The sequence below is a fragment of the Eleginops maclovinus genome, chromosome 19, assembly GCF_036324505.1.
Source record: "Eleginops maclovinus isolate JMC-PN-2008 ecotype Puerto Natales chromosome 19, JC_Emac_rtc_rv5, whole genome shotgun sequence".
In the NCBI taxonomy this organism is placed as follows: Eukaryota; Metazoa; Chordata; class Actinopteri; order Perciformes; family Eleginopidae; genus Eleginops; species Eleginops maclovinus.
Window position 1 is genome coordinate 10,843,971 of NC_086367.1, and position 27,220 is coordinate 10,871,190.

The 27,220-nt window shown below is 44.7% G+C and overlaps 1 protein-coding gene across 3 annotated transcripts in view; it reads right to left on the minus strand.

Moving 5' to 3' along the window:
• Positions 1-1,812: 1,812 nt before the first annotated feature.
• Positions 1,813-27,220, minus strand: part of akt1 (v-akt murine thymoma viral oncogene homolog 1) — a 29,483-nt gene continuing 4,075 nt past the window's right edge. For all 3 annotated transcript variants that reach the window (XM_063908825.1, XM_063908826.1, XM_063908827.1), the window contains exons 2-14: positions 26,306-26,491; positions 13,916-14,044; positions 11,312-11,423; positions 10,892-11,018; positions 10,237-10,368; positions 10,032-10,097; positions 9,420-9,488; positions 9,185-9,310; positions 7,544-7,672; positions 4,340-4,554; positions 4,073-4,160; positions 3,744-3,846; positions 1,813-2,482 (exon numbers count right to left, since the gene is read on the minus strand). In XM_063908825.1, coding sequence (XP_063764895.1) covers positions 2,403-2,482; positions 3,744-3,846; positions 4,073-4,160; positions 4,340-4,554; positions 7,544-7,672; positions 9,185-9,310; positions 9,420-9,488; positions 10,032-10,097; positions 10,237-10,368; positions 10,892-11,018; positions 11,312-11,423; positions 13,916-14,044; positions 26,306-26,351 — 1,422 coding nt within the window. In that variant the 5' untranslated portion in view covers positions 26,352-26,491 and the 3' untranslated portion in view covers positions 1,813-2,402. The remainder of the gene's footprint in view (positions 2,483-3,743; positions 3,847-4,072; positions 4,161-4,339; positions 4,555-7,543; positions 7,673-9,184; positions 9,311-9,419; positions 9,489-10,031; positions 10,098-10,236; positions 10,369-10,891; positions 11,019-11,311; positions 11,424-13,915; positions 14,045-26,305; positions 26,492-27,220) is intronic.

A 27,220-nucleotide genomic window follows, 5' to 3' on the forward strand; every position in this document is an offset into this window, starting at 1 on the left:
TTTAGTGTGTCTTTGTAGTCATGATGCTGTCTTTTGTGTGTGCTTGTGGTTGTTGTTGTGTGTCCCTTTGTGCTCCTTTTACATTTCTTTGTGGTAATTTGAGTCTCTTCCTGGTAGTCTCATTGAGTCGTATTTTGTAGGCGAAGGCCACAGGGGCCAATGATACGTTCGGCCCTTGGGCCTTTGGCCTGCAGGCTGGTTCAGTAATCCATCCGTTATCATGGCCAAAACAACCTAATTCATGAGGCAGGCTTTGTCTGAAAATGTATGATCAAGGAGAAAAACAACAAACTAAAGATGAGGAAGAACATAATCAGGTGTGAATAGGAAGACTGAGAAAGACATTTGTGCAAATAAATTATACTTAAGAGCAGTAGAAAAGATTGGATTTCATTCTTAAAGACTCCTTTCAAGCTTTTAATTACTTTTTTTTTACTACTAATTTAGTACATTCACGATGGGAATGTCTAGACACAGACAGTAATCAATATTTCACAACATGGTTTATTCATGGTTCATTCAAATGTCCTTTTTCTAGTTCTGGACTCAACTCAATTATGTTTCTCATAATAAAAGTCTGACTATACAAAGTGTTTTTGTTAAGACCTTTTATTTCATCAATTTGAAAGAAACAAGTAAAAACAGTGTACAAAGTTTATATTATTTGTTTACTAAAGCTTGTGTCCTCAGTCTCAGGAATATGGGAGGGCAGGTACAAAAAAGTTGAAATAAAAAATAAAATGTATAAAATGTATTTCCCTATTTTCAGAAGGTGACAGCAAAAGGGTGAGCGTGCATAGGAGTAAGTAACAATCAAAAACTGAACCAAAGGCTTGCAAACGATTGAAGTGAAAACAATATCATAAAAACATTACATTCAATAACGTATGATGCACTTCTTGAAAAATGATTATCTGTCATAAAATAAAATAAAAATACTGAAGCACTTTTGGAAACTTCTTAGTACACTTTGAAATAGGAGTTTCAGTGAAGCCTCAGTTGTCTGTAAAGGGGGAGAAATCATTCAAACAAGAAACTCTTGTTTTATTTGTATCCACAATGTTAGAATTTACATTATAAAATAAGCTAATTCAGTCTTTTCCAACCAAAAAGTACAAATACAAGTCCAAATACAATCATTTTGGGGCCACAAAGTGCATATCATTGGCACAGTAAAACTCGTTTTAGTCAATGCTGGTCTCATATAAATAACTCAGAAGCTTGTGTAGGGATAGAAGTACCCTAAAGTAGCAAATCAAAGATGACTCTTTGTGTGTTTCCCCTGAAGCCCAGTTTGTCTGAAAAGTATTCGTAAAGAAGTGTATTATGTTTAATGACCTCATTGAGGCTGCAGTGAATGCACCGGGTGGAAAACACCCAATACTGTACTGTACATGGAGGAAAAACCTAGAGGAGAGCAGAGTTTTCTGATGGGTCAGCAGTGACTGACCCTGATCAGATGGAAACCAGGAGGGGTCTGCAGCACAGCACCGAGATAGCAAGGCATCAGGAACTAGAAGCACTTACTTCAGGATGTGTCGAGGAGCTAGTTATTATCCTGAACAGGAAACCAGGGGGTCTCTCAGTGACTTTGATGTACAAACAGTCAAGAGGAAGCCATTGCAGGGCAGTTTTTTAACCTTAATGATGAACAGCTCTGTGGTTCCTCACATTAGACCCCCTGTGGTGTAGCATGATAATACAACACACTGACTGGTGTCAGTTTTACATCAGGGTAGGTAGAAAAGTGCTAAAAAAAATCCCCTTCAAAAGATTTCAGTTTTAGGAGAATCAGCCATGTGTTACAAGACGTAAGTATGAAGAAATGTTGACTTTATTTGATACAGTACATTCACTTTTGAAGCCTAAAAAATGTCTCAGAAGTCTTAATGGTACTTGAATTGTTCAGAAGTCTTAGAGAGGAAAACATGGATTTATTACCCACTCGACAAAACACACTCTCTGCTCACGTGATCTTTTTTGGTCCGCAGTCTGCCTGTTTTCTGTGTGAAATGGTTGATTCATATTCAGTTGTATATTTTTATTACAAAAATTCACATCAGTGGCCTAATTTGTGCATAACATGACTACATTTCCCCAATCATTATGGTGTATGGATGCCTGCTCAGTATACAACATAACAACTAGGAGATGCAGGGTAGTGTTAAAATCTCTCGTGGTCAGTCTTCAAAGGCCTCACAGAACAACCACAGTGATCTTTGTTTTGTCTTGAATTTCCTCCTTCCTGGAAAACACAACTTGCAGATTTGAAATGTTACATCCACCGACGGCATCTTGCAGACAATGCAGGGAGGATGGGGCTGGGGCCCCGGTCTTTAGAGAGTGCAGTCGGGTGGGGGTAAGGGGAGGCGGTGGGACCAGGTGAACGTATGATAGTCGCTTCAGGCCGTCCCACTGGCAGAGTAGGAGAACTGGGGGAAGTGGGGTCTCCGCTCGCTGTCAAACGACTCCATACTGTCATCTAAGGAGGAAGGGCAACAGAAATGTTTTTATTGCAGAACGATATGAAAATATACAAGGTGAGACGGGATGAATGTGTTTACTGTCAGAAATCTTGCCACATCTTGCCATATCTGGATGTATAAGAACACAGTAAAAGTAGAAAATTATTTGTAGAAGTTAAATGTTTTTTAAATAAGTAAAGGAATAGCATCAAAATAGTAGTACTCATTATGCATAATGGGCCTTTTTAGAAAAAAATGACATCACAAAGTTATAAATAGTAATCCATTATTGTGTATGTCCTTTAATTTTGCTGCTGGTAAAGGTTGAGCTAACATTAATGACTTTAATAAAACATCATAATTCATTAGCTGATTTATGAAGTGTCTTTATAATTTGAACCTGCAAAGTAACTAATGTTGTCAAAGACATAATACAAGAAGTAGAAAGATATTTGATCCATTAACCTGTTTCTGAATTTTTTTTCCAGAAAAGGACAATATTCCAGTATATGGCAGTAGAGGATATAAACCGGGACGTAGGAAGTGCGTATAAATGCTTCACCTGCATGGCCGTTATAGCCACATTTCTAATAGTCATTTCTACATATGATTAAGTTTCACCTTGTTACATCAAAATATTCATACTAAAAACTAAACGTTTTTTTAAAACATCATATAGTACCATATATATTCTAAATACTGTTCATTTATTATCTTTTTCTCAGACTGAGTCATCTCTGCATTCACACACTGGCTAATGCACATTCACCAGATGACCTTTTGAACATGACACGGCGTTAATGGCACTGGCTCTCCAGGAGAGGGGAGACTCCTCTCAGGGGAGACCTATACTCCCACAGGAAGGTTTTTATGAACTCCCCAAAACTAAATCGAGCCTAGCACCGAGCATGCAGCTCAAAATGAACACGACAGCTTACATTTTGTAATTACGTTTCAAATGAAAGTGACAATCTTTTGAGGATTTCACATGACAACAAATGTAGCCACCCTAAATTAGTAACCATATATAATCAAGAATTCTCTCATCTTAAATACAGTCAAAATAATTCCTCGTTCCTAATAAAGTCTCACGAGGTGGATGGAAATGTGTTATAAAAGTAAGGTTGCATTTTATCTTCCCTCCCACAGTCCACAGCTCCCTCCCCCTAACTGTCACACTCACCGCTCCACACTAAAGTCTAATGATGTGAGGGTGTGTCGTGTTTTTAAGTCATATTAAGTGTACTGGATGTTCTGGAGTGTATGCTTTGGCGGTACCTTGTCCGGGTGGCGTAATAGTGATGGTCTGTGCTGTGAACTCCTCGTCAAAATATCGTGTGTCCGTCTCCGAGGTAACTTGGGGCTTAAAGGGCGGGACCAGCTGTTTGGAGAGGAGAAGAGACACAAACATATCAGCACATCACTCAGTTTAGTAACAGCTGTCCTTCTGATGGAAATCTTATCATAGGTGGTGGGGCTTCCAGTGATGCAACTTTTCTTTCCCTCCACGGGAGAGTGACCTTTTTATTTTTTTCCCGCTTTTCAGTGATGACAATCACAAGGAAACAAGGGAAAAACAAAGCAGCAGGAACATTTTAGAAACCGACCTTCTTCTCATAAACGTCTTGCCATTCAATTGCTGCAAAGAACTTGTGCTGCATGATTTCCTTGGCATCGTCAGGCCCGCCACCTAACCTGGAAGACAAATAATAAACAGGGAGATTAGGATGTGTTACGACAGATTTGTAATTAATGTTTCTAAAATGAAAATGGACACTTTCCTTTTATTTTAGCCTAACAACAGCCCCTAAGCTGGCATCAGAAACACAACTCCCACTTTTAGCTTCACTACCGCAGCGGATCCACTGCCTCACCTCTGCATGGGTTCCTTCTTAAGGAGGCCAGAGAGCAGCGAGCGAGCCTCGGGCCCGAGTGTCCGAGGAAAGCGAATGTCTTCCATGAGGATGAGCTCGAACAGCTTCTCGTGGTCCTGGTTGTAGAAAGGCAGTCTGCCGCACATCATCTCGTACATCACCACCCCCAGACCCCACCAGTCCACAGCGCGGCCGTAGTCATTGTCTTCCAGCACCTTGAGGATGAGGGTAGGGTAAAACGTTTATTAAATACAGCTGTGAGCTCATGAGCCATTCTAAGTACATGTGGAGGGGGTATAGTGTGTATGAATTATATTCTTTTATAAGAGAATACTATTGTATTTTAATAAAGTACAAATATATCTGTATCCGCTCTTTTTCAAAGAATATTTGCACAACAAGCTAAAGAAAATAGTTTTGCTGCCAGGGTTTTGTGGTTGCGTTTTGACATCAGAAGTCTGTGAAGACAATAGCTCTTTAGGCTAATCTGAAGACCCTGAAGCAACTGTCCCCCCATCACCCCACCCACACCAAAATCAACTGCTCCCCCCCCGGTCTGGTCTTTTGAGGCAGCCCCGGCCAGCACTGACTCACATCTCACATTAGGAGAAGGGATAGAGTTTCCCCTGGAGCCCCTGCATATTTAATCACCCCACACACACACACACACACACACACACACACACACACACACACACACACACACACACACACACACACACACACACACACACACACACACACACACACACACACACACACACACACACACACACACACACACACACACACACACACACACACACACACACACACACACACACACACACACACACACACACACACACACACACACACACACACACACACACACACACACACACACACACACACGGCAACAAACACAGAGCAGTCCCACAAACAAACACACCCAGAGAGAGAGAAATATTTAGTCTTATAATTTCCATAGGATGACTCTTCCCCCCAGCTCCTAATGAGACAAACTGCTCCAGTGTTGGGCTCCGTGAACAGCGCAACCTGTTGCATGACTAATGTGCTGCTGCGCAGAGTTGTTCCAAGGTCTCTGGGGACATGTACTGGATTCTACCTCGCCAGGCGGATGTTGAAGGTGAAATCAAGACAAGGAGAACAGTCTGTTCTCTCAAAGCTCATGCATCTTGATGCTAGGATATTCAGACCTAAGAATAGAAACTTCAGTAAAAAGATGTGGGCGGATTATTAGATTTAGATAAGGACACAACTGTGCACAAGACGAGAGAGAGAGAGGGTCTCGGAAAACAGATGGACAGACGTGTCCGTAAAAGGAACAAAACTACTGTGTGTGTGTGTGTGTTTGTGTCCACGCATATGTCTGTGGGCACTCCGCCTGGCGCTGCGGTGAGTGGTGAGCATCGAGGAGGAGGATTGGGAGGGCAGGGGGAGTAACGTGAAGCCGGTGTGGGGCTAGGATTACTGGGCCGTCTCTATTTCCAGCGCCGCTGTCGTGTGATTCACACCGTGCGACAGCTGGGCCCGCAGCTGCCCCATATATGTAGAAGAGCGCCACAGCTGTGAAGCTGCCAGGAGCGCAGGAGCCAAGCTCATCCCTCATATACGTAACCAGGACTGCCTGCCTGGGCCTCAACCCCAAACTAATACTGTTACACTGCCCCAAAGGAGCACCGACAGGGGGAGGAGAGAGGGAGGAGAGAGAGGGAGGAAGGAGCAGATAAAAGCACACACACTTGCTGCTGCTGCTGGAGCTGCTGGAGCTCCACACAGTGCAGAACTTTGTGAGCAAAAGAGTTCAGAACACAAAGAGCCATTAGTGTTCCAGATCAGTTTCAGAGGCTGGATCAAACCTGTCCACATCTCTCTGTAGATGTTCCCTAAAAGCCTCTTCCCTCAGCCAATAACACTTTTGTTCTTGCACGTTCTTATGAAAGTGACAAAGTGAATTTGTCCCACTCCTGACTCCAGAGACAAACTGGTCAGGCATATTGGATCTCTCCTCCCTCGCCCTCCCTCCCTCTCCCTCCTGCTCTGGGTGGAATATTCCCAGACGTTACAGCATTCCTGTGCAGCACACACAACAAGGTCATTGTTTACTGCAGAACAACCTGTAACACTGCCTGGCCCGCACTCCATAGAGACACTTGCCAGCGACCCTGTTGCCATGGTAACGCCCCCTGATGTCTCCCTGCTCTCCGCTGCCGAGGCAGGAGCTATCACAGACTGTGCTCTTCTGTGGAGCTGGAGAAAGTTTAGGACGGACAGGTGGGGGCTCTGTAAAAAGCTTTATGGAGGTACAGGAAACAAACATTTTCCTTCATGTTTGTCCAGATGTGAGGGAGTGAATATTCACACGCTAGCTGTGAAGGCCTGATGCTGACGGTTAGAGGCAGGTTTGGTCTGACTGATGAAAATACAACAGGTATATGTTCCTATGACACAGGCTGAAGCATTGTGGGATAGCGTGCTCATGACAACTCTGGCTCTGCACAGGTCAGACGAGGCATCCCGGGCTGTGGCTCCCCTGGTGCCCCACAACAGCTGTAGCCAATGTGCTCCTTTTTTCCTTCCAGGGGCGGAAGCTCACGTTTCCTGAGGCACTGCCAGCCAATCACTCCACCTCCTCACCCCCAAACAGAAAATTCCAAATGGAGGCTAAAAACAACGATACAGCAACTGTGTCAACATGGACACCCTTCTCCCGGAAAACATTTTTACGGCAACAGGCGAGGGGCAAGTGTGTGTGTGTACACACACACACACACACACACACACACACACACACACACACACTTGTCATACCTGCACGCAATGGGGAGAAGCCACACCCCCCCAGCAAATATGACAGGCTGCCCTGCCACGGCACACTCATTAACCGGAAGACTTCAGCTGGAGATTAGAAAGGCATTTTTGGGACAGCTGCTTTTTCCACATGCTTCTCATACTCTGATGTCCACCAACACACGTGTGTTTCACTTCGTTTTTGTTTATTTAGTAACACTATAGCCAGATAAAGTACGTACACTTATTGAATGGAAGAACGTCTTTGAAGCTGTTAAGTCCTAAAACGTTACCTCATGTTGGTTTTTCCTTTCATTTATCATCCATCTGTACGCGCCTACACTAGGTTGACTTTGTTGCAGGTAGGGTGAAGTCAATATTTCAGGTTCACTGAATCAGTGCAGTGGTTACCTCAGGTGCCAGGTATTCTGGCGTCCCACAGAAAGTCTTCATAGTGGCGCCATCTTTGATCCCCTCCTTACACAGGCCGAAATCTGTGATCTTTATGTGTCCGTCTTTGTCCAGCATAAGGTTTTCCAGCTGAGGGGTGGGGGGGGGGACAGAAAAAACACAGATGTTAGCATCACTGTAAAATGGGTCACTGTTAAGGACAGGTATAAAGAAAATCATTCAGGGAGGTGATGGGAATATTATTTAATTCATGCATCTGTGTTTTAGAGGTTTCCATCATAGAAGTGTGAAAGTATTTCATGATTTACTGAACATTTGGAAAAAGTGAAATCTAAAATAAGTGACTGATCCATGAGCTACATTTACGCAAGATAAACAATTTAGCACAAGCCACTTTGATTACACTGCTGCCTACCACTGATGTACATAAATAGCCTTTTCTCTCTTTTTTCAAATAATTATTGAAATGAATAACTATTCATCTTTGTGTACAATGTAGTGTTTCTATCTTGTGCTGATTTTTTATTCTTTTTATCCCTTGTTTAAAAAGGCATTCTAGCTAAGCGTTGGCGTGAAACACTGAGTCGGAGCATATCACAAATGTGTTTTTGAAAAACTACATTGGAAATATGACTGTCTACTCAGAAAATCTATGTCTATTATCGCATCAAATCTTCTTTAACATGCCAACACCTTCACCGCACAAACATTTACTTAAATGAAGTTCCCTCAAACACAGGTGGAGGGAAGCGTACTCGGTGATTGCATGTAGAGGCAGATTGACCTTAAGGCTGTAAGGTTGTGCATCATGCAGTGTCATGACAAGAGGCTGCACAGCCTTTTAATATCAGTGTGTCCTCCCTCTGTCTCACTTCCTTCTCCCACTCTCTCTCCCCCTCAGTTAAAGTCACCTGGCAGCTGTAGCTCACACGTGGCCAGCAGCGCCTGGCCAGAGTCAGCACATCCTCCAAATCCTGCTACCCTGGCATTTTCAGGAGAACCCTAGCAGGCTGGGAGCCTGCCTCATAAACCCAAGGGAGAGGGAGGGGAGGAGGGGAGGGGGGGGGGGGGGAGAGAGTGCTGTGCTGACCTGGCTGGTATAGTTTTATCAGCTGGAAGTAGCATGGCAACAAATGCACACTGCAATTACCCCCCACATCCCACCGACACCCAAACATGTCCTATCGGTCTGCATCCATCCCTCTCCCATCTGAGTTTTGTGCAGCTTTTGAATGCAGAGAATAAAAACACACTTCCTTTTAAATCATTTCCTCTCATTTATTAAAGCTTCTGTACTGCCAGTGTACAAAATGACATTAATCAGGCACACAAATCACCCACAGAGCGCTGTGTGCATGCTATAACGGAAGGCGGTGTGTGCAGAGAGACAGGTGGTTATTTCTGTCTAGCTGCAGTAAGAGTATGGGCCGAGCCTCCCTCCAGCTGCAGTGAGGTCTGTAGACTGATCCGGGGGAGGCAGATCAATAAGCCCCGTCCACTGCCACTACTCTCCATGGAGGCAAACCCTATTTATATCCTGCCAGGGGAGAAACGAAGGGAAGGAGGGGAAAGGGAGAAAGAGGAAGACAGGAGAGGCTGGCAGGGAGGATGAGAGAAAGTGAGGATGTGTCTCACGCCTACCTTAAGATCTCGATACACCACGTTTCTCTCAGCATGCAGGTAGTCCAGTGCTGACACAATCTCTGCGCCGTAGAATCGCGCCCGCTCCTCAGAGAATACACGATCCCTTGACAGGTGGAAGAAAAGCTGAGGAGCAGATTGACAAGAGAAAGATGGTTAGTCCAGGAAAGATAGGAACAGTCAAAACAATTCTGTTTCTTCAGGTGCAGATTTAGTGCTTATTCATATGGTTTACCTCGCCGCCGTTTGCATACTCCATGACAAAGCACAAGCGGTCATGTGTCTGGAAGGAGTATTTCAGTCCCTGCAGACAGAGAACGAAAACGCTTAAAGCAGAACTTGGTGATGTTTGCAGTGAAGTCAAGAGGAAGCTGGCATTTCAATAGCTGGTTGTAACATCTAACATCAAAACACACGTAGCAGCTTGGAGCCTAAAAGCAACATTTCAAAAAACTAAATGAATATTACAACTACAGCATAGTGCATTTAGCGTATCGAGCCTTTTCATCAACTGATGTGTGGAAAACATTGATCCCATGCATTGCTATGAGCACATCCCATTATGGGCTGCCTCCTACCAACACTTAAGGAATTTGGAGGAGCCTTCAGTACTGCTCAGCTCAGACTGACAGAAGAGTTAACTGATAAAATAAAATAAAAAGGAACGTCCAGTGTTGGTATAAAATACCCGGCTCGTCTGCAGCCTTTGTAAGAAAACTCTTGAAACATTCCTGGTGGAACTGCCCCTTTATCTGAAAGGATGCTGCTGGGCTGGATTGAAGAGGCTCCCGAGGATCTCTGCGAGTTAGAATAAGGTTTGGTTTGGGTATATAGAGGGGCTCCTTACTGTCAAGAACGGATGCTTTGAATTCTGGAGGACTCTGTTCTCTGTGAGTGTGTGTGCCACTTCATCCTGAAAAAAAAAGCAACAAAGACTGTTTGTGCAACTCTCACAATGGCTTACCATTTAGGTATCAGTCATTGCTCCACTGCTCCCCCCGCCCCCCAGTGTATTTCCTCCCTCTTTTACTTGCTCATTGGCATCCACTCACTTTTGCTACGATCACCTCCTTCTTCAGGATCTTCATGGCGTAGTAGCGTCCTGTGGCCTTCTCCTTTACCAGGATAACTTTGCCAAAAGTGCCTTTTCCCAGGAGTTTGAGGTATTCAAAGTCGTGCATAGTCTGGAGAGCCAGAGGGGAGAGAGTGGCGTTTGGTTACAAATAGAAGCATTACCAAACTCATGCTCTAACTATCCGGGGGCACACAGTCCCACTGACAGCAACACAGAAGCATTTGAGGCATGATTTCACCCACTGTGCAATAGTTAATGGTTTGGCCTATATGTGGTTGTGTCTGAGTTAACCTCTGACCTTGGCACCAAGGAGAATGTTGAAAATGGTTGTGTGGGGGACATACAATCCAGTGGCCTCGGACCCCCTGTCATGACACACGTGGGGGTTGGAAAACCTGCTGGACATACTATCTGGTGCTAAGCCACCCATGGCTGATGTTGGGAAAGTAAAAAAGAAGCTTGCGGGAAGTGGGCTGAAGTGCAAATAAGGCAGAGTTCGGTGGAGGACTAACGGTCATCCTGGGATACCAACGGGTGGGGAGGAATAAAAGGGTTGACTTAATGTTAATAGACACTGAGGTGTTTCTGTGTGGGGACAGCAGAGCTACACAGCAGCGTCAAATGGGCCGTACCACTTTCTGTCTGGGTTTGGTCAGGTAGACCTCCATGTCCATGGGGTCCGGAGAGGAGTCCATCATCTCCTCCTCTTGTTTCTGGAGGCCTTCAGCCACAGCTTGGATGGCTTTAGTCCATTCTTCCCTGAGGGAGAAACAGGCAGCAGAAAGATAACATCAGCCCATTACCATCATGCAGGCCCAGCAGCCCAATCATGTAATTGTCTTCTTATCAACAGGAAGGTAGCTGTGAGTCCTGCCAATAGCCAGTGAACCTTGTGAGAGAGCATAATAATGATTAAATGTGTATGTTTGCGTCTAGATGTTAGAAAAACAGAGCCGTTAATCTGCTTTCTAGCAACAGGGGCCAGTTCTCTGCATGTAAATGATTTGTGTTTTACTGCTTCGTGAGTGGAGAGGTGTGTGCTACTCGCTTGCCTCTCCTCGGGGGTCTCCACGTGGAAGGTGCGCTCGATGACAGTGGTCCACTGCAGGCAGCGGATGATGAATGTGTTGGGCTTGGGCCGTTCCGTCTTCATCAGCTGGCACTCTGACCGCAGACAGGGAGGGAGGGAGGGAGCCGGGGAGGAGGGCCGGTGTGTAAGGGAGCAGAGGACAGAAAGACCCACAGTTATAGCCATTTATCTTTATCGCCACCCTAACAGACACTGTCGCTCAATTTGGAAATGAACAGGTGCACTTTGGTGGAGGAAAACAGCTTCGATCCTTAACTTGTCAGCCCCTTTAAAACAAAACATTTACCAATAAGGCTGGGCACAACATTGATATTGTAAAGATCATTATATGAGGCTACATATCACGTGAAATCATGGCCTTAGTGGGATCTTTTCCTGCTTTAAAACGCTACATTACAGTTAAGTGGTGTTATTTTCTGAACTTACCAGACACTTTCTGCTATCTGCCTTTAACTAGTTAGTCATTAAATCCATATTACTGATGGATAAGTTATACAAATCTTATTGTGGAAATATTTAGTAAATTCACCAATATGTAACCCTTTGATATTGTCCTACTGATATTGATGTATTGGATCCAAAATATTATGTTTGATTTTCTCCATATCACCCAGCCCCTTTTGTGCTAATTTAGGCTTTGATAGAGCAAACCTAGAATGAAAAGATAAAAGTTCTGCAACAGTACACATATTTTCTTAAGTATTCTGTTTCTGACTTAGTTTGGACTATAGCTAAAGTGTATAAACAACTATTTTAGATTCTTCCGCCATTTGTTTTCCTGTAATGTGAATGGTTTGCATGTCTTTATTATAAAAGAACCCTGAGAAAATGGTGACTTCTTCTTGTGTTCAAGTTCTTGTGTTCTCCAAACATTGCAGAAACAAAAGATTATACTTTTATCGTGAAAGAAATAAAAAAGAAAAGCTCAAATCTGAAACTGGCATGTCACGCTTGCACAGACAAATCTTTCATAACTTGTCAACGATTTCTTAAACAAGCTAATCATCACATACTTTCCCTCCGTTTCGCTCAATTATCTCACTTTTGAGGCAAATGATTGTCTTGTAAGCGGTTTGCAAAACAATTACTCACAACAGTCTAATAAGTGAATTCTAAGATTTCCATCTGCACCTCCTTCACATTAACATCTGTTCCCAAATGAAACATGTCAGCAAATATGTCAGAAAGTGACACAAAATGGCCTCTGTCTGATAGATGGAGGACAGGGGAGTGGACCACCACTGAGATCCAACATGGCTCCATCAGGCTGAGTGTGTAATCCAGCTGCAGCAGCCCCGTCAGCAGCGCCGCACCATGTGTCCTCTGTGGCTGGGTCGCCGTGGTGACACAAACCAAAGCTACCGCTGATGGAGACGGAGCCTCAGAGCGGCGCCCAGATAAATACTCAAAATCAGGCAGCTAATAGCCATGATAACTCAAGAGTGTCGGGGAGGAAACATTTAGTTAAACAAACAGTATGCTGTCTAATTGCTGTGTTCAGTCATCTGCTCAGCCTATCACAGCAACTTTCTCCCATGTGAAGATGGAGAGGGCTCGGCTGCTCTGGGCACTTCTTCTTTTTTGTCGCCGCTTTTATAAAAACTTAAGAGTTTGGGGGAGACACACACAGAGAAGAGGAATGGCATCTGATGTATTAACGTCAGGAGCCAGACATCTTGCACACACTCGCTTGGTTTGTCCCGGAGCGACGCCCCGATTGAAAGAAACTTGCAGTGAAGCTGTTAACATCGTACAGCCTAACGCGCTAATGTCTCTGCTCACAACCGAGGAGTGTTTAACGTATTGAAGTACATTAACTCAAGGATTCAACTTAATTTGAGATACTTTTTTATTCCATTTGATACTACTTTATACTTCTACCCCACTACATTTTAGAAGCCAATATTTTACTTATGAATTTACTAAATTTATTTGAATGATTAGTTACAAGTTACTTTACATATTTAGATTATAGGCTAAGACAAAATATAAAATAACCAATAAGTAAACTATGATGTATAATTATAGGTTAAAATATCGAGTGGGAGTATAAAAAGTATTTAAATGAGCTCAACCTTTACCAGATGTGATGAACATATTAATGCATGAATAATAATAATCCAGTAATTTAATATATATGATTCTAAAATGCCAATAATAAATACTATCACTTGTTGTACTTTGTATATTTTATACCAATACTTTTGTTCTTTCACTCAAGTACGTTTTTGAATGCAGGACTTTTACTTGCAGTATTTTAACACTGTAGTATTTCTACTTTTACTTAAGTAAATAATCTGAGAACTTCTTTACTTACTCTGATTATAATAATAAAGCAAACCCTCTTTCATTCTTTTACCTCACAGGCACTAGGGCACAATTTATTTTGGGTGTTTTTTTTCTGTTATTAATTACTTTTCAGAGTTGGATAGAGAAGCATACAAACATATTTGTTGCAACAATGCAAGTAAAAACAAGAAAGCAGAAAAACAAAACAAGAGTAAAACCCAGCTGCCAATAAGCAGAGGGGGAAAAATGCAGTGGTTTCTCTGAAGCAGATACTCACGTGCGACAGAGAAGTTATTTAAGGGGGTTTCCAGCTGGTCAACATCTTGCGGTCGCTCTTTGTAGCCAATGAATGTACCATCACTCTTCAGGAGAAAATACCTCGGCCTCCAGGTCTTGATGTATTCTCCTGATATGAAAAAATAGATTGAAATTGTTATGAGAGACGAGATAAAATCAAAGTGTGACAAGGTAATAGGGTATTTCATAGGGTATCGAAACATCACATTCTCTCACGTTAATAAAATGCCCACCAATGCAAAACTATTTTTTACATTGTGGTTTCATGATTAATGACAGCACAGGGTTCTCCTTTCTTTCTCTATTTTGAATCAAAGAGGTGCAACACGTTTCCTGGAAGTAATTACCATGCTCTTCACTAGTGTTCCCTTAAAATGACCACCTTGTCACAGTTTTTCTTTGAGTGTAGGTCAGCTGAGTGGTTTTAGTAGGAGTCAGGACCCTTTATTTAGCCCCGCCTGTCCCCTTGCCAGTGGTCACTTGCAGTTTAGACTCTCGGGAACATTTTAACGGTCCAAAAATCTTGTTCTATCCTCCGACCATTTCCTTCAACTGGAAAATATGGGTTCATAAAAATCTACTTAGTCTACCAGAGACAAAAAAAAATCCTCAGTTAATGTCCTGTACCCTTAAGAGTACTACACTGATTTAGCGCTGCACTCCCAGAACACTGTTGGCCTTCAGATGGAAAGTTTGAAACAAGTATCAAAATCAAAGCGCCAGACCCAGAGACCTCTTTTTATTCCACACATTGTTCTTTATTGTCAAAACATTGGCCCTAATTCACCCAAAATGCGAGTTAACTTTCAAAAATTAGTTGGAAATGTGGGTGTGTAATGCTAGTAGTGGCTAATGTAGCCTCTTTTTTAAACTTGTAGCCCTAACAAACATCGCCTCAAAATTACTTGAAATTTCACGCAGCCCCAAAGTCTTTACAGAACTATTTTCATGGAATATCAAGCAGTACTCCCTAAAACATATTCAAAAGACAGAAAGTCTGTGAAATTTCCCTTTCCGTTTATAATTTGGTAGAAATGCATTTTAGTTCATCGTTCTAGACCACAACCACTCTCTACCACTGTCTCTTTCCAATCAATCATTTTGTCACACTAGCATCATGTTTGCCAAAGCCTCAATTTGATTTTCAAATAAAACTTTCCACTATTCCAATTTCCTGGACAACACCCATAACCTCAAGCCATGCATGTGCATCCCATTCACTTAGACACACCATCGTCACACAGATGAATCTCTCGTAGGCAGACAAAACTCAATTTATTGCGGTGATGCTTCAGGAAATGTTGCGCCAGATGTTGTGCAGACGGGGAAAAAAAATAGCTTACATACTATAACAAGGCAGTGGCACAAAGTGGAGAGGGAGTTGAATATTTATACAGGAAAAGTGTAATTTATTTTTAATTACGGTGCCGCATATTAACCCCATGCAGAGCCGTAGCAAGCTGTCCTTAATTGCCCCATTTCCTCTAACACAAAAGTGTGGTGTGTGTGAGAGGGATGGTGTGTGTCTGTAAGGGAGAGGTAGGAGATCTGTCAATATGAGCTTCTGTTACCCTCCCTCAAAGCCACACACGATGACAGATCATGTGTGAGACGGAACAGATCAAACAGCAGCCTAAAGTGTCTCCTCTGATTAGTGTACATCCTCAGAAAATATTTAAAAGGGAAAAGACAAGAAGTCAGCACTTTCAACGTTTGCCACTTTTGACACCTAAAAATTATGGACGACCTCTAACCTCGTTTCTTAAAAAAATAAATAGAAAGTGAGCAACAAAGTCTAATAGGACTAGGGTTGCAAAATTCTGGAAATATTCAAGTTGGAAATTTACATTGGGATCAACTGTGAATTTATGGGGAATAACAGGAACACATGGAAATATTTGGGATTATTTGCTCAGGCTGTATGCAGATAGAAACAATAATTATTTATCTGCCAAATAAATCCATTAATATAATCAAAACTTCCGTGAAAGCATGCAGTCCTTTGGGTCAGACTGTGCAGAGCGATGAGATGCACATGTGATGGAAGGATGCACTCAGAGGTCATTCTAAGGAAACACTGTTCAATCGGTTTTCGGCAAATGATCGGCTGACTGCAGTATCGGTTACAAATCAATGACAATCATTTACAAGTGGATATACTGTTAACTTAAACAGGTATTGTGTATATAACTCGTAATATAACAAAAATAAATTCACTTTAATAGTAAAAAAGTACAATTTTTATGATAGAAATGTGCTAAGAAATCGAGAAATACCCAAGCTGAACTACCCTTCGGAGATCTTGCAACCATATATGGAACATTTTCCAATTGGCTTTTGGAAAGGAAAAGCACAGTCATTCTAGTTGACCCCAAACAGCAGGCTGAAGCCTTGTAAAGCAGGCAACTTCCAGCAGAGCATCACACCATCAACCCCAAAACAAACATCCCAGAGTAAGAACACCTGATTTACTGCCACTGGCAAGTTGGTGGCAGCAATCACCACAGTCGAGGAAAACATCTGCCCCAGAGTACAGCATACTTTAAGGCTTCAATCCACAGCAGATGTCCAATATGTTATTTCATTTTTCATCATGGCACAGGAGGAGTTTTTTCATCTGGTTTTCTGCAGAGTAGGTGTTTTCACAGCAAACACAGCTCATTTAGAAATGAGCTTTACTTCAGGTGGCCTTTCTCGCCGCCTCCCAACAAAGCCACCCGTACTACATGCATTGTCCTAATTAAAATACACAACGGCAAAAATCTGTTAGGTGGTGGATTCCACTCATCTCTGTTTGAATGCAACACAATTACAGGGTCGTTTGTCTGTTTCAGACTGCAGGCCTCGCCAATCAACTTCCACATCAGTCACCCCCGCATGCACGCAGGTCTCCAGAGAATCCACATGCAACGTGTTATCTATCACAGTCCTTCAGGAGAAACAGACTTCCTTACTTCAGCATAAAATCTGAATATTCAAAGCACAGAAGAGGTGCCATTTAAGATTGCGTGTAGCCATGTTAGTATCATCTGCGAGGTAAATCAACAGCCAGATCCCCATAAACCTAATTTGTGGCCAGAAAGTCCCCTGAGCCTTCAGCACCGATCCGTGTTTGCCTCAGATGGGCCCCAGCTGGCGCCCTGTTCTGTGGTCAGTTTTGGCTGACCCATATACCCCAGCCATAATCCATGCCAGCCCACAGTGAGGACAGCATGTGCACATTGCAGCGGCAGCATAATGAGCCCCCTACCTGACACCCTGACACCCTGACACCAGACCAAGGTGCGCGCTCATCTCAAATGTTGGGACTTTTACTTTAGTTTTGGCAGCAGGAATGCAGCAAAACCCTTCCAGCTGAGTGATGACCTTACAGCCTTCAGATCCTGATGGGCAGACACAGGTGTTTATGTGTACGCATTCATGTGCTTGTGTGCAAATACGTTTGTCTGTGTACAGGGCCCTGTGAGTGAGCAGTGAAAGGTATTTGTATTCAACAGATTACAACAACATCCTATTTGGAAGGCTCCGAGCTTCTCCTGCCAGCTCCACTGACGCACAGCACCCACCAGAACTAGCATGGGTGGTCATACGTGACGCAGCAGCGCATGGCACGGTGTGTGTCAGCTCCACATTCTCCCACACTGAGGTGGCCGACGGGAAAAATGACAATGTCAGATAACCATTCTAGATTCTCTTTACATGGGCCACTTTCTTTAATTATGTTACTGCAATAGTTATGACATTATAAGTCTGCATGGTCACACAATAAGGTAAACAAGCTTATAGTGCAAGGAATGTAAACACCTAGATCCTATCCCTTCATGGGTTAATAAAACTGTTAATATGTGGATGTAAATAAATGACTTGCGTGAGACTTTTGTTATCTTTTTCTACACGTTTCAAAGATGGTCACAGAAATGAAGTAACTCCACATCTGCATTACACATCCTTACCTAGCACAAGCTCTTTCTAGACAAGAGGACACTGCAACTTCCTCGTCTGTGACCACAAACTGTGTCACATGACAACAGTGGAAGCAGCTATATCCGGCTGTTTGTGCGTGTCTGTGTCTCCACCGCTCTGCAGCGCAACACCCCCCCCCCGCAAACAGTCTGCCCTCAGAGCATAAACAACAAAGATGACCCCTGTCAGCTTCCTATTTACACCCATTTCCCCTTTTACTTTTATTCAGTTCTACTTTCCACACTGTGGCCTTTCTTCAGCTCCGACACAACGAGAAAATGAAACCGACAGCTGCTGGGAGGGTAAATGTGGAAATAGCATTATATCATAACTGTAATTTACACCAACGTATTAATTGAAGAGCAATCTGCTGTCAATACTTAATACGACTAGACTCCAATGCTCTGCAGAGTACATCCTGTGTACTGAGAGACAGACTGCTGACAGAAGACAATGGACCTCGGAACAACACAGGAGAGCCTCCTGCTTTTAAGTCAGCTCTTCATCACTAATGTAAACTAAAGCCTTTTGATGTCAACATGTTCTCCAAAACAGGAAGCTCGCCAACAGACAGACTGACCACAACCTAGATAAGATAAACCTTCATCATGTGTCAGGTCTGACTGTAACTGAGACACACTTTGCTGTGAGGAAATCCACTAAAGAACTGCGTCCCGGAATCACAGCTTTCCTAATAAAAGTCAAGTGTGACAGCCGACATGTGGCTGAACTCACGTATCTGACACCAGATGAGAGATGAGAGAACTAGAGGGGATGAAAAAGCTACGCAGTGTGCAGAGAGTTGTGCTGAGCGGAGTGGTAGTGAGACAGATCACTACATATGTTCCCCACATATGTAGGACTGTGAGTGAGGGGGGGGTGAGCTCAAGTGAAGTGTGTATGAGCCATGCGTACTGTGTGTGTGCATGGGAGGAGCTGTCAGGGCCTGATAGAGTGTCTTTACATGACAAGCAGCTGCTGAGGTCTGGGATGCGCGCTGGGCAAAGTGGAAAATAATGAACGGAGAACCGCTGCCAAACACAACAGAATTCATCTTTATTTGCCAACTGCTGCATGGCCGTGTGTGGACAGCTCCAGCCTGCCACCGCCACGCCCTCTATACACCAAACACACACACACAACAAGGTAGGGCCACAGCTGTACATGGTGGTGCATCATATTCGAAACTTCTGCATTTCAGAGTTGACTAATGACCCATTCATAGTTTACCTTGTAACTGTCTTTTAAAAAAAAATCTAGAGAATCTTTCTATCCCAGATGTTGAAATAATCACAAGATTGCCCTGATTCAATGATCTGCAAGGTAAACTCACTCACAGGGAGTATAATATATGGTTTCTAGCAGCTCCGTAGTAATTTGCAACTCTGCTGGAGAGGCCTCAACAGTAAGGGATGGCCGGCTCATTCAGGGGTCAACAAATACAAGGAAAAAAATGTGGAAGGCTTTAGACAGAAAGGGGACGGACCGAGTGACAGGGGTTAGTGGCTGCTTCCGAGGAGCGTCCTGTTCTGCCGTCTCTAAGTGACACTGACAGGAATGTTGAAGTCCCAGCTGCTGTGGCTTGTTGGCTTTTAATAAGACACATCATGCAGCATTCACCGTGCGGCCCCCAAAAGGAGAGGCCATGGTGTTCTAACAATGTGTCCAAACTAACAGCTCTGCTACACGTCATCCCTTTCTCTCCCCAGCTCTCCTCTGTTCCCCGTTACTTTGGAGTGGTTTTTAATGAAGAACCAAGAGAGGTAAACCATAGTCATCTGGCACTATGTAAACTATGCACACACACTCACACACACAGTGAGAGAGGAACCAAGAGCGGGTCGGACAAAATGCGCCTCTCAGTGCCCGCACCCAGTGGTTGGACTTCCTGAGGGGGCTGCTGTTGGGTTTTGTCCCTGTCTGGCCATTCATGGCTCGGGGATGGGAGGAAGAGAGCCAGTGGTAGCTGCATGAACTGTGCATGTGTGTGTGTTTGAGTGGTGAGAATCGGATGAGAAGGGGGGGTAGGCGGAGGTTGAGGATTAGGGAATTAGAACTCCAAAGCGAGGGAGGAGGGGGAAGCGGGCTGTGCCTTTTGTTGGTTTTTCCTCAGCCGCCCCCACCATCCCTTCGGCCCTTTTCTGCCGGGTTCTGCCTGTAGGCTGCAGCTGCGGCCTGCCACCCTGTGCCCTGCATTTCAATGAGCCGCGGGTCGCCTGCTCCAGAGGAGAGGGGGCTCCCTGATGCAGGGGTCACCGTTGAGCCCCGGCAACCACAAACTCCGCCCCACACCATCCGCAGAGCTCCGAGCTGGGCTCCTGATGCAGCCCGGACACCAATCTACCCCGCTGCCCCTCTTGCTATAACCATATAAGGCAGCACCAGGCTCACATGCCATCCCAAACTGTCCAGGAGTTTGGCCTCCCACATTTTTCCCCCCTTCCCTTTATGTCTTCCTGACATCCCCCTCCTCTCGAAACCTCTTTTGTTGGCCCCTCTCTCTCCCATGCAGCTGGATGGGGGACTCCATTGCCAGGACTTTGGCAGCAGCATCAACAGGTTGCGGGGAAGGGCCACCCTGGCCTCCAATGTGGCCCTCTCTGTCTCGTCCCCTTATCCCTCTCTCTTTCACTCCGTCACCGCGGTTGCCGCTGCTACCCCAACAGGAAAAAAAAAAAGCAAGAGGGATGGGGGTGGGGGGTGCGATGGAGGCTGCCCCTCTTTCTCACGCTCGTAAGAAAGCCCTCACTTCTTCTCCGTGGTGAGTGACACCTGCTGATTACCATAGAGACACTGTGGGAAGTTCCCCCCTGCCACACTGGGGCTGAGATTTGCCCCCTCTCCCTGGGTAAACAAGCAGTCCATGGATTAGTTAACTGGGTTACTGCACTGCAAACAAATAAACACACATTACTTAGAGCAAATTAGTGCCAATGAACTCTCAATGACCAGTGTCAGATCAAACACCCCCCGCAAAACCAGGGTACTACAGGATCCGTTTCCTCCCGGAGACAGGTAGTCCCTCCAGCTGTGAAATAAAAAATAAATCTAAAAGTATGATAAACCTTTCTGTATGGCCTCTGAATAACTAGTAAAGTATTTCCTGAGCAACACAATGAGCTGATGTGAGGATAGGGACATATCTGAGCCTACAGCCGAGTCTTAGTGTGCAGACAGCTGAGCATCCCCTTTATCTCCGCGTCTCCCCTACCCTCCCCGAACTGGAAAGAGGTGCCAGTGGTGTGATTGATGTCGGAGACTGGGAGCTTTTTCGCTGGTCCATAGATGCTTCCGCCATGGGTCTGAGTTGTCAGCAGGGTCATTATCCTAGCAACAGGATGGTGGGGCTGTGGGTGAGGAGTGTGCACTGGAAGTAGGGGAGGACCGAGAAGGGGGTGAGCCGGTTTGGGGGTAGACAGGAGCAGAGATAAAAGAGACAAGGAGAAGAGGAAGAATGTGGGAGTAAGAAAGGAAGAGAACAAGAGGGGAGGAAAGGGAGTGAAAGACAGAGACAAAAAGGGGGAGGGAGTAATGGAGATGGAGTGCCCTGCCGTGCAGCACAGTTGTGGCAAGCAGGCGGACTCTGCACAGCAAAGTAAGCACACAGCGGGTTTGGAGGTGCCGCCCCCCTCAGCCTCCTGGTCCCCCCACCATGCCAGCCAGCCTGTGTGCCGACAGCTGCGCCCCAGTCATTTACTCCTCTCCACCACATTTAGCAGGAAGACTGCTTCCCATTACCCAGAGCCGGGGGTCCGCGCTGACGGCCAGACACCCGGCCAGAGCGCCGGCTCCCCGGTGTGACACCCTCTGCCGCTGGACCCCGCCCACAGGGGATCCACTCTGAACCCGGCCTGGCACTTCAGCTTCCACTGCTGCTGATCAACCGTCTGAGTATTCAACCGGCAGAGTTGAAGATAACTTTTGTTAAGTTTGTTTAAAAAGTAATGAATTCTAAATAATTCAAACCATTTAATTACCTGTTATCACTTAATTATATCCCTCAGTTTTCCCCCTGAAAAAAACAATTGTAGGGAAACCAAAGCATTTTAAAGACAAAGACTGCTAAATCTTTACCATCAGGCCTTTATCTGAACTTTTAATTGATGTTAAAGCAGTTTAGACGTTAAATGGTTAAAATGGGAATAATATCAACTCTGAAACGTTGGCTTAATGGAGTTTCTTAAGTAGGTTGAAGCTTTCGGTAGTTACTTAATCTGCTATCTAATGTGTAGTGGTATCTGTCAGTTACAGTATTCAGCAGACAGGAGCCTTTCTCTACTTGTACTCACAACAAATGGAGATACACAAAAGTGTAATAACGTGTATTACTTTTTAAACTATAATGCAATGTCATTACTAAAATTGAGCAGTAAAGCACTACATCATTGTGTAATGGATAGAAGTAGCATTGATGCCATGACATATTATCCAAAAGCTGCACTATGACAAACATTTAGGACCACTCAGAGGGGACTAAGTGCTTTTATGTGCACTTGAAACTTGTTTGCTGTGTTTAAAAGCCTCACAAAATAGGTGAAAATATTAGCAAATTGGATTAGCATCAGTTCTGCAGTACGTAATGTGGGTGATTGTGTGTGTGTCTCCATCACAGCCATAATGAGGGGGATGTGTAGGAGCCAGGGCGAGCCCAGCAGCAGAGCTGGCAGCCGGTCAGAGTCCTGAGTCTGTCAGCATCGCAGCGTCATGAGACATTCTTAAATCAGGTGGGCCTGTGAAGATGATTAACAGTGCAGGAAACACCACGTTCCCTCTCTGACATCACTAAGAGGAAATACTACACATGTGGCACATGCTGGCCGAAATGCCCCCATGCTCTCCAGATGCACAAGGCACAGATATCAAAGATGACATTTTTTTGTCATCGACTACTGTCTCTGGTGTTTCACAAACTCATGCATGCTCCCCCCCTCCTTCAGTCCCACTCTGTGTCTCATGCGCTTTGCTGGACCACCAACAAGGTCTCGCTTGGAGGAGCAGCTCATGGGTGTCCTTTAGCCGCATGACCAGCATCAGAGCCAATCAGCTGATGAGCTCCAGACTGAGCCGCGAGAGGGTCTCTGTCACACACAGCGTCCACCGCTCTCCTGAGGCCGTCCGGGTCACTGAGCAGTGTTCTGGGAACATCACAAAGACGCTGCTCAACTTCTGTCTCCCTCTCTCTCCCTTTATGTTTCCCCCGCTATCTCTACTGGTGAGCCCTCTGCCTCCCCTCCCTCCCTCTCCTGAGCCGGAGCCAGCTGAGCGTGCTACCCAAATCCAACAGTTGTGGTGGCCTTCGTTAGCCTAACGAAGGGGCCGGCTCTTTATACTTGTCAGGGAGCAAATGAGTCAAACAAACAAGGGCCAGGGAAGAGAAGAGGACAAGCGAGCGCTGTTCTGTCGAGCTTCACTGGGTTCTTGGCCGCAGCACTTCCCTGGAAACTAGGGAACCCACAATCTGCCTCTTTGATGTCTGATGATGCTCTGGCTTTGATGGAAACTTTGGGAAAACACACTTGCAAAAAGAAATAACATGCTGCTCGGTCTCTGTGGCCGCTAGAGGCCGTAGGCACATTCAAAGTGTGTGGGTGCACTGTGAAGATTCTATAAGAGAAGTACCATTTGGGGACGCATAACAACTGGTTATGATAGTAACAACAAAGTTACAGTGTTTTCGCAAGCCTGTACTTGGGCTGCGGTTGGAGCATGAGGGCACTGGGGAAACGTCCTGCTAGCAGTTCACATTCTGAATAGATATGCTTCACACTGCCCATATACTCATATCTGCATATGCATGTCCCGACATAAGTGCACCCCCCCATCCTACAGCTGCTTTGTCTTACATTCCAAAAGTGTCCTTCTAAAACAGACAACCAGGATAGTCACAACAGCACATCCTGCACAGCGTCTACAATCCAGACCCATGGCTGCAGACTGAGAGAGAGTATGAAGGTGAGTCCTCCAGAGTGACATCATTTCACTGAGCGAGCACAGAGCACTCCAAGGCTGAGAACCTGCAGCTCTCAGGAGAGATTAGCTCTACCTGGGGGTTTACACTATGGCACAATGCTGGCTCTACTACCAATCAGGAGCCTCCACACGGTTAACACACACACGCTGACCACGACTAATCAGACAGGAGCCAAAGAGCCAGAGTCAGGGACAGGGATGTGTGACAGGCCCACCATAAGAAAACCCATTGATCATGAAGCTTCATTCAATAGAAGTTACTGGAAGGAAACACTTCACTGTATCTCCTCTAATACAGATGTGGTGTGTTGCTAGAGTGCATCTATGGAACACACTGCTGGAAATATGGAGGGCTATCTTTTGTAAAACATTAAATTGATGTTTTGAGTGCACACATGGGAGTAATGAGCATGCTGAACACACTTGGAAGCGGTATAAGCCGTTTATTATTACGCCCACATAGAGTTGTGAGTCACTTGGGTGGCGCCACCGCACAAAAAAAAGCTCCACTCAAGGTGCGACGCGGGGATGATAGTGGCTGACTGGGGGGTTGAGGTGATGGACAGAGGGACGGGGGGCTACTGCAGGTTCACCTTCTGTGCCGTGGCTCTGGGGCAAAGACTGCCTGACAGTGACGCGACACTAAAAGCCTTCATGTCAAGGAGGCAGGTGGACGCTCTCCAATCAAAACACAGAGGCTCTGGGTGACATTTCACAGGACACAGCTGCTGGGCTGCGACAGCACGCCAGCTCACTGTTCCTGAAGGGTTGTTTGTTTAGTGTGTGTGTGTGTGTGTGTGTGTGTGTGTGTGTGTGTGTGTGTGTGTGTGTGTGTGTGTGTGTGTGTGTGTGTGTGTGTGTGTGTGTGTTACTACCACCTAACCTGATTGTTTTTCTACCTGTAACTTTTTGACTACACTTATATTTTACACTAGCTCCTCTATCCACATCCCATCCTTATCGGCACTGACGATCGTAGGAAAGATTTACCTGTGCCAGTTTTTGTGGCATAAATAATGATATGAAGAAAAAGGAACAAAACCGGGAAATAACGGAGTATACAAACGTACAAAATGAATGACTCAACACCTTTAGCTGTCATGCCAACGTAATGTATATTTACATATTCCCTTCCAAAGAAGGAACTTTCCTGTTGTTGTTTATTCCTAAACATAGACTCAAAAACACAACCGGCCCCTAAAGCCTCGGACACAAATAATAACAGTTAACAGATTGTGGTTTAGATTAAACAAATCTAACTTAAAGAAGTATTTTTTGTAAACATTGCTCTGTAATAGAAACGCTAATCACCCACTGGACGCAGCAGGGTGTGTCTGCCTGAGACCGACTGAGCCGAACCAGGTTGACCCTCTACTAAAACAGCAGCCTGTTATGCTCTTAGCCCAAGTCTTGAGGAGGGGGAGTGTGGGCGAAGGCACCACAGCGGCACACTGTTCCCCCCCACCCACCCACCCAAGAGTCCTAGGAGCTCTCCGAGTGACCTGCCACCATCACCCTCTCCCCTGAGTCAGAGTCTTGGTTTCCCCTCTTCCAGTAAAAACCTGGTTCTTTGGCACTGGGCCCGGGAGCCTTCAGTGGGTTTGGAGAAGTTCCTTATCCTATTTTGCCCCCGGTGGTGGAGGAGCAGGCTCCGTGAGGCAGCCGCAGTGTGAAGGCAGAGTGAGCATGCAACACATAAAGCTGCTCAAAGCCAGCAGGTATGTGAGGAATGCCTCTTCGTCCAAACAACAGGACTCACGCCCGACACAGAGCCGTGCCACACCACGCAGCACTGTCAGGGGGGCCCACTGGGGACCCAGCAACTGGATGGCTCTTTACAGTAGATCTGGCTTACAGCCCGTTCAAATAAAGGTACCCGCTGATCCATCACCTTGCACAGATGTCGTTGGTCAATTCAGACTGTGAATAGTGTACTATAATTACACTCTTTCAGATGTAGCATGAAGGTTTTTGTGATATTTTAACCATTAGAGTAAAAATCTAATTGTTTAAAGGCTACACCATTTATGCCCCAACTCACTAAGACATTTAGGAGTACATGGAAACCGCCATGTGCATGTATTCCATGAAACCAAGTACACGTTTTAATGCATTAACATGTATCAGCAAGGGATTTTTAAACATTTGCATAACTAACATATTTTAGGGTCTTTAGCAGAGTTTGTGTTCTTTGCCGGCTCGGTTAAGCTGCAAGGTTGCAGAGTTTGTAGGGCATGAAGTGATGGTGACTATACAATATATATTTGGTATTGTGAAAAACACACACAGAAACCATAGCCTATAAATACTTAGGTACATTGTGATATCGTTTTGGTATCAAACACAGCAAAGGTTAAGGTGCCGTTATTTTTTAAATCAAACTCTTTAACAGTGATATTAAATGAAACTGAAAGAATAAATGTATCTGTGCGTTCACCTCTTTTATGCAGCCACCCCTCCTTGACAATCACCACATTGGTCATGTTGGTGGGCAGGGTGGAGGATCCAGGTTTCCCGCAGGGAGAGACACAGCTTAGTTTCCCAAGTTTTCTTCACAGGGCTCTTTGCTGGAGCCTGGAGACGAGGTCCTGGGGTTCACAGCCGCCTTCTCAATGGTGGTTACCTATTAGTAAAAAAAAAAAAGAGTAAAAATGAGTCGCATATTGAGGTGAAAGTGTTTCTGTTGACTGAATATTAACCCTCAGGTCAACATAGTAAAAGAGAGGCAATGAGTTTGAGAAGATCCTCGTGTTTTATGACCCGGTTAGGGAGGGTCTGCTAAAAGCACAGCACAGTCCCGTTCTCATGTGGAACCTGCAACATTGCAAGGTTCAAATATCTGTGTATGGTTTTTGGCATTCACAATGAAGTCTCCCCCCTACTGGAAAATTCCATGCTGTTCTCACACAAATATTCCTGTTTTTTTTTTGTACAGTGAGTCAGAAAATAATAGCATGAAACAATTCTGAACGTAGGCTGGCTGAATGAAGGGTTTTAAAACTTGTTTTGAAGTTGCGTAAACAGTTTACCCTGATGGTTTAGCCAATGGTATACTGAAATGATCATCCAAAAGATTTAAAAGGGACTCTTGTTAAACGGTTTGATGAGTATTATGATTTTGTTTTTGAAGAGCATACTGTAGGATGTGAATTTCTGAGGGGGATAGCAGGGATTATTATCCCACTTGTAGATTAGCATTTTGGCTAAAAACCATCCAACAGTACGGCCCCTGTGCTCCGTGGCCTACCACAAAAAGTCAGCATGAATATGAAAGATGAACATTTATTTAATATACATTTGTATTCCCTTTGAATGGTTATCACCGAAAAAAACAGAAACAACCAGAGACATT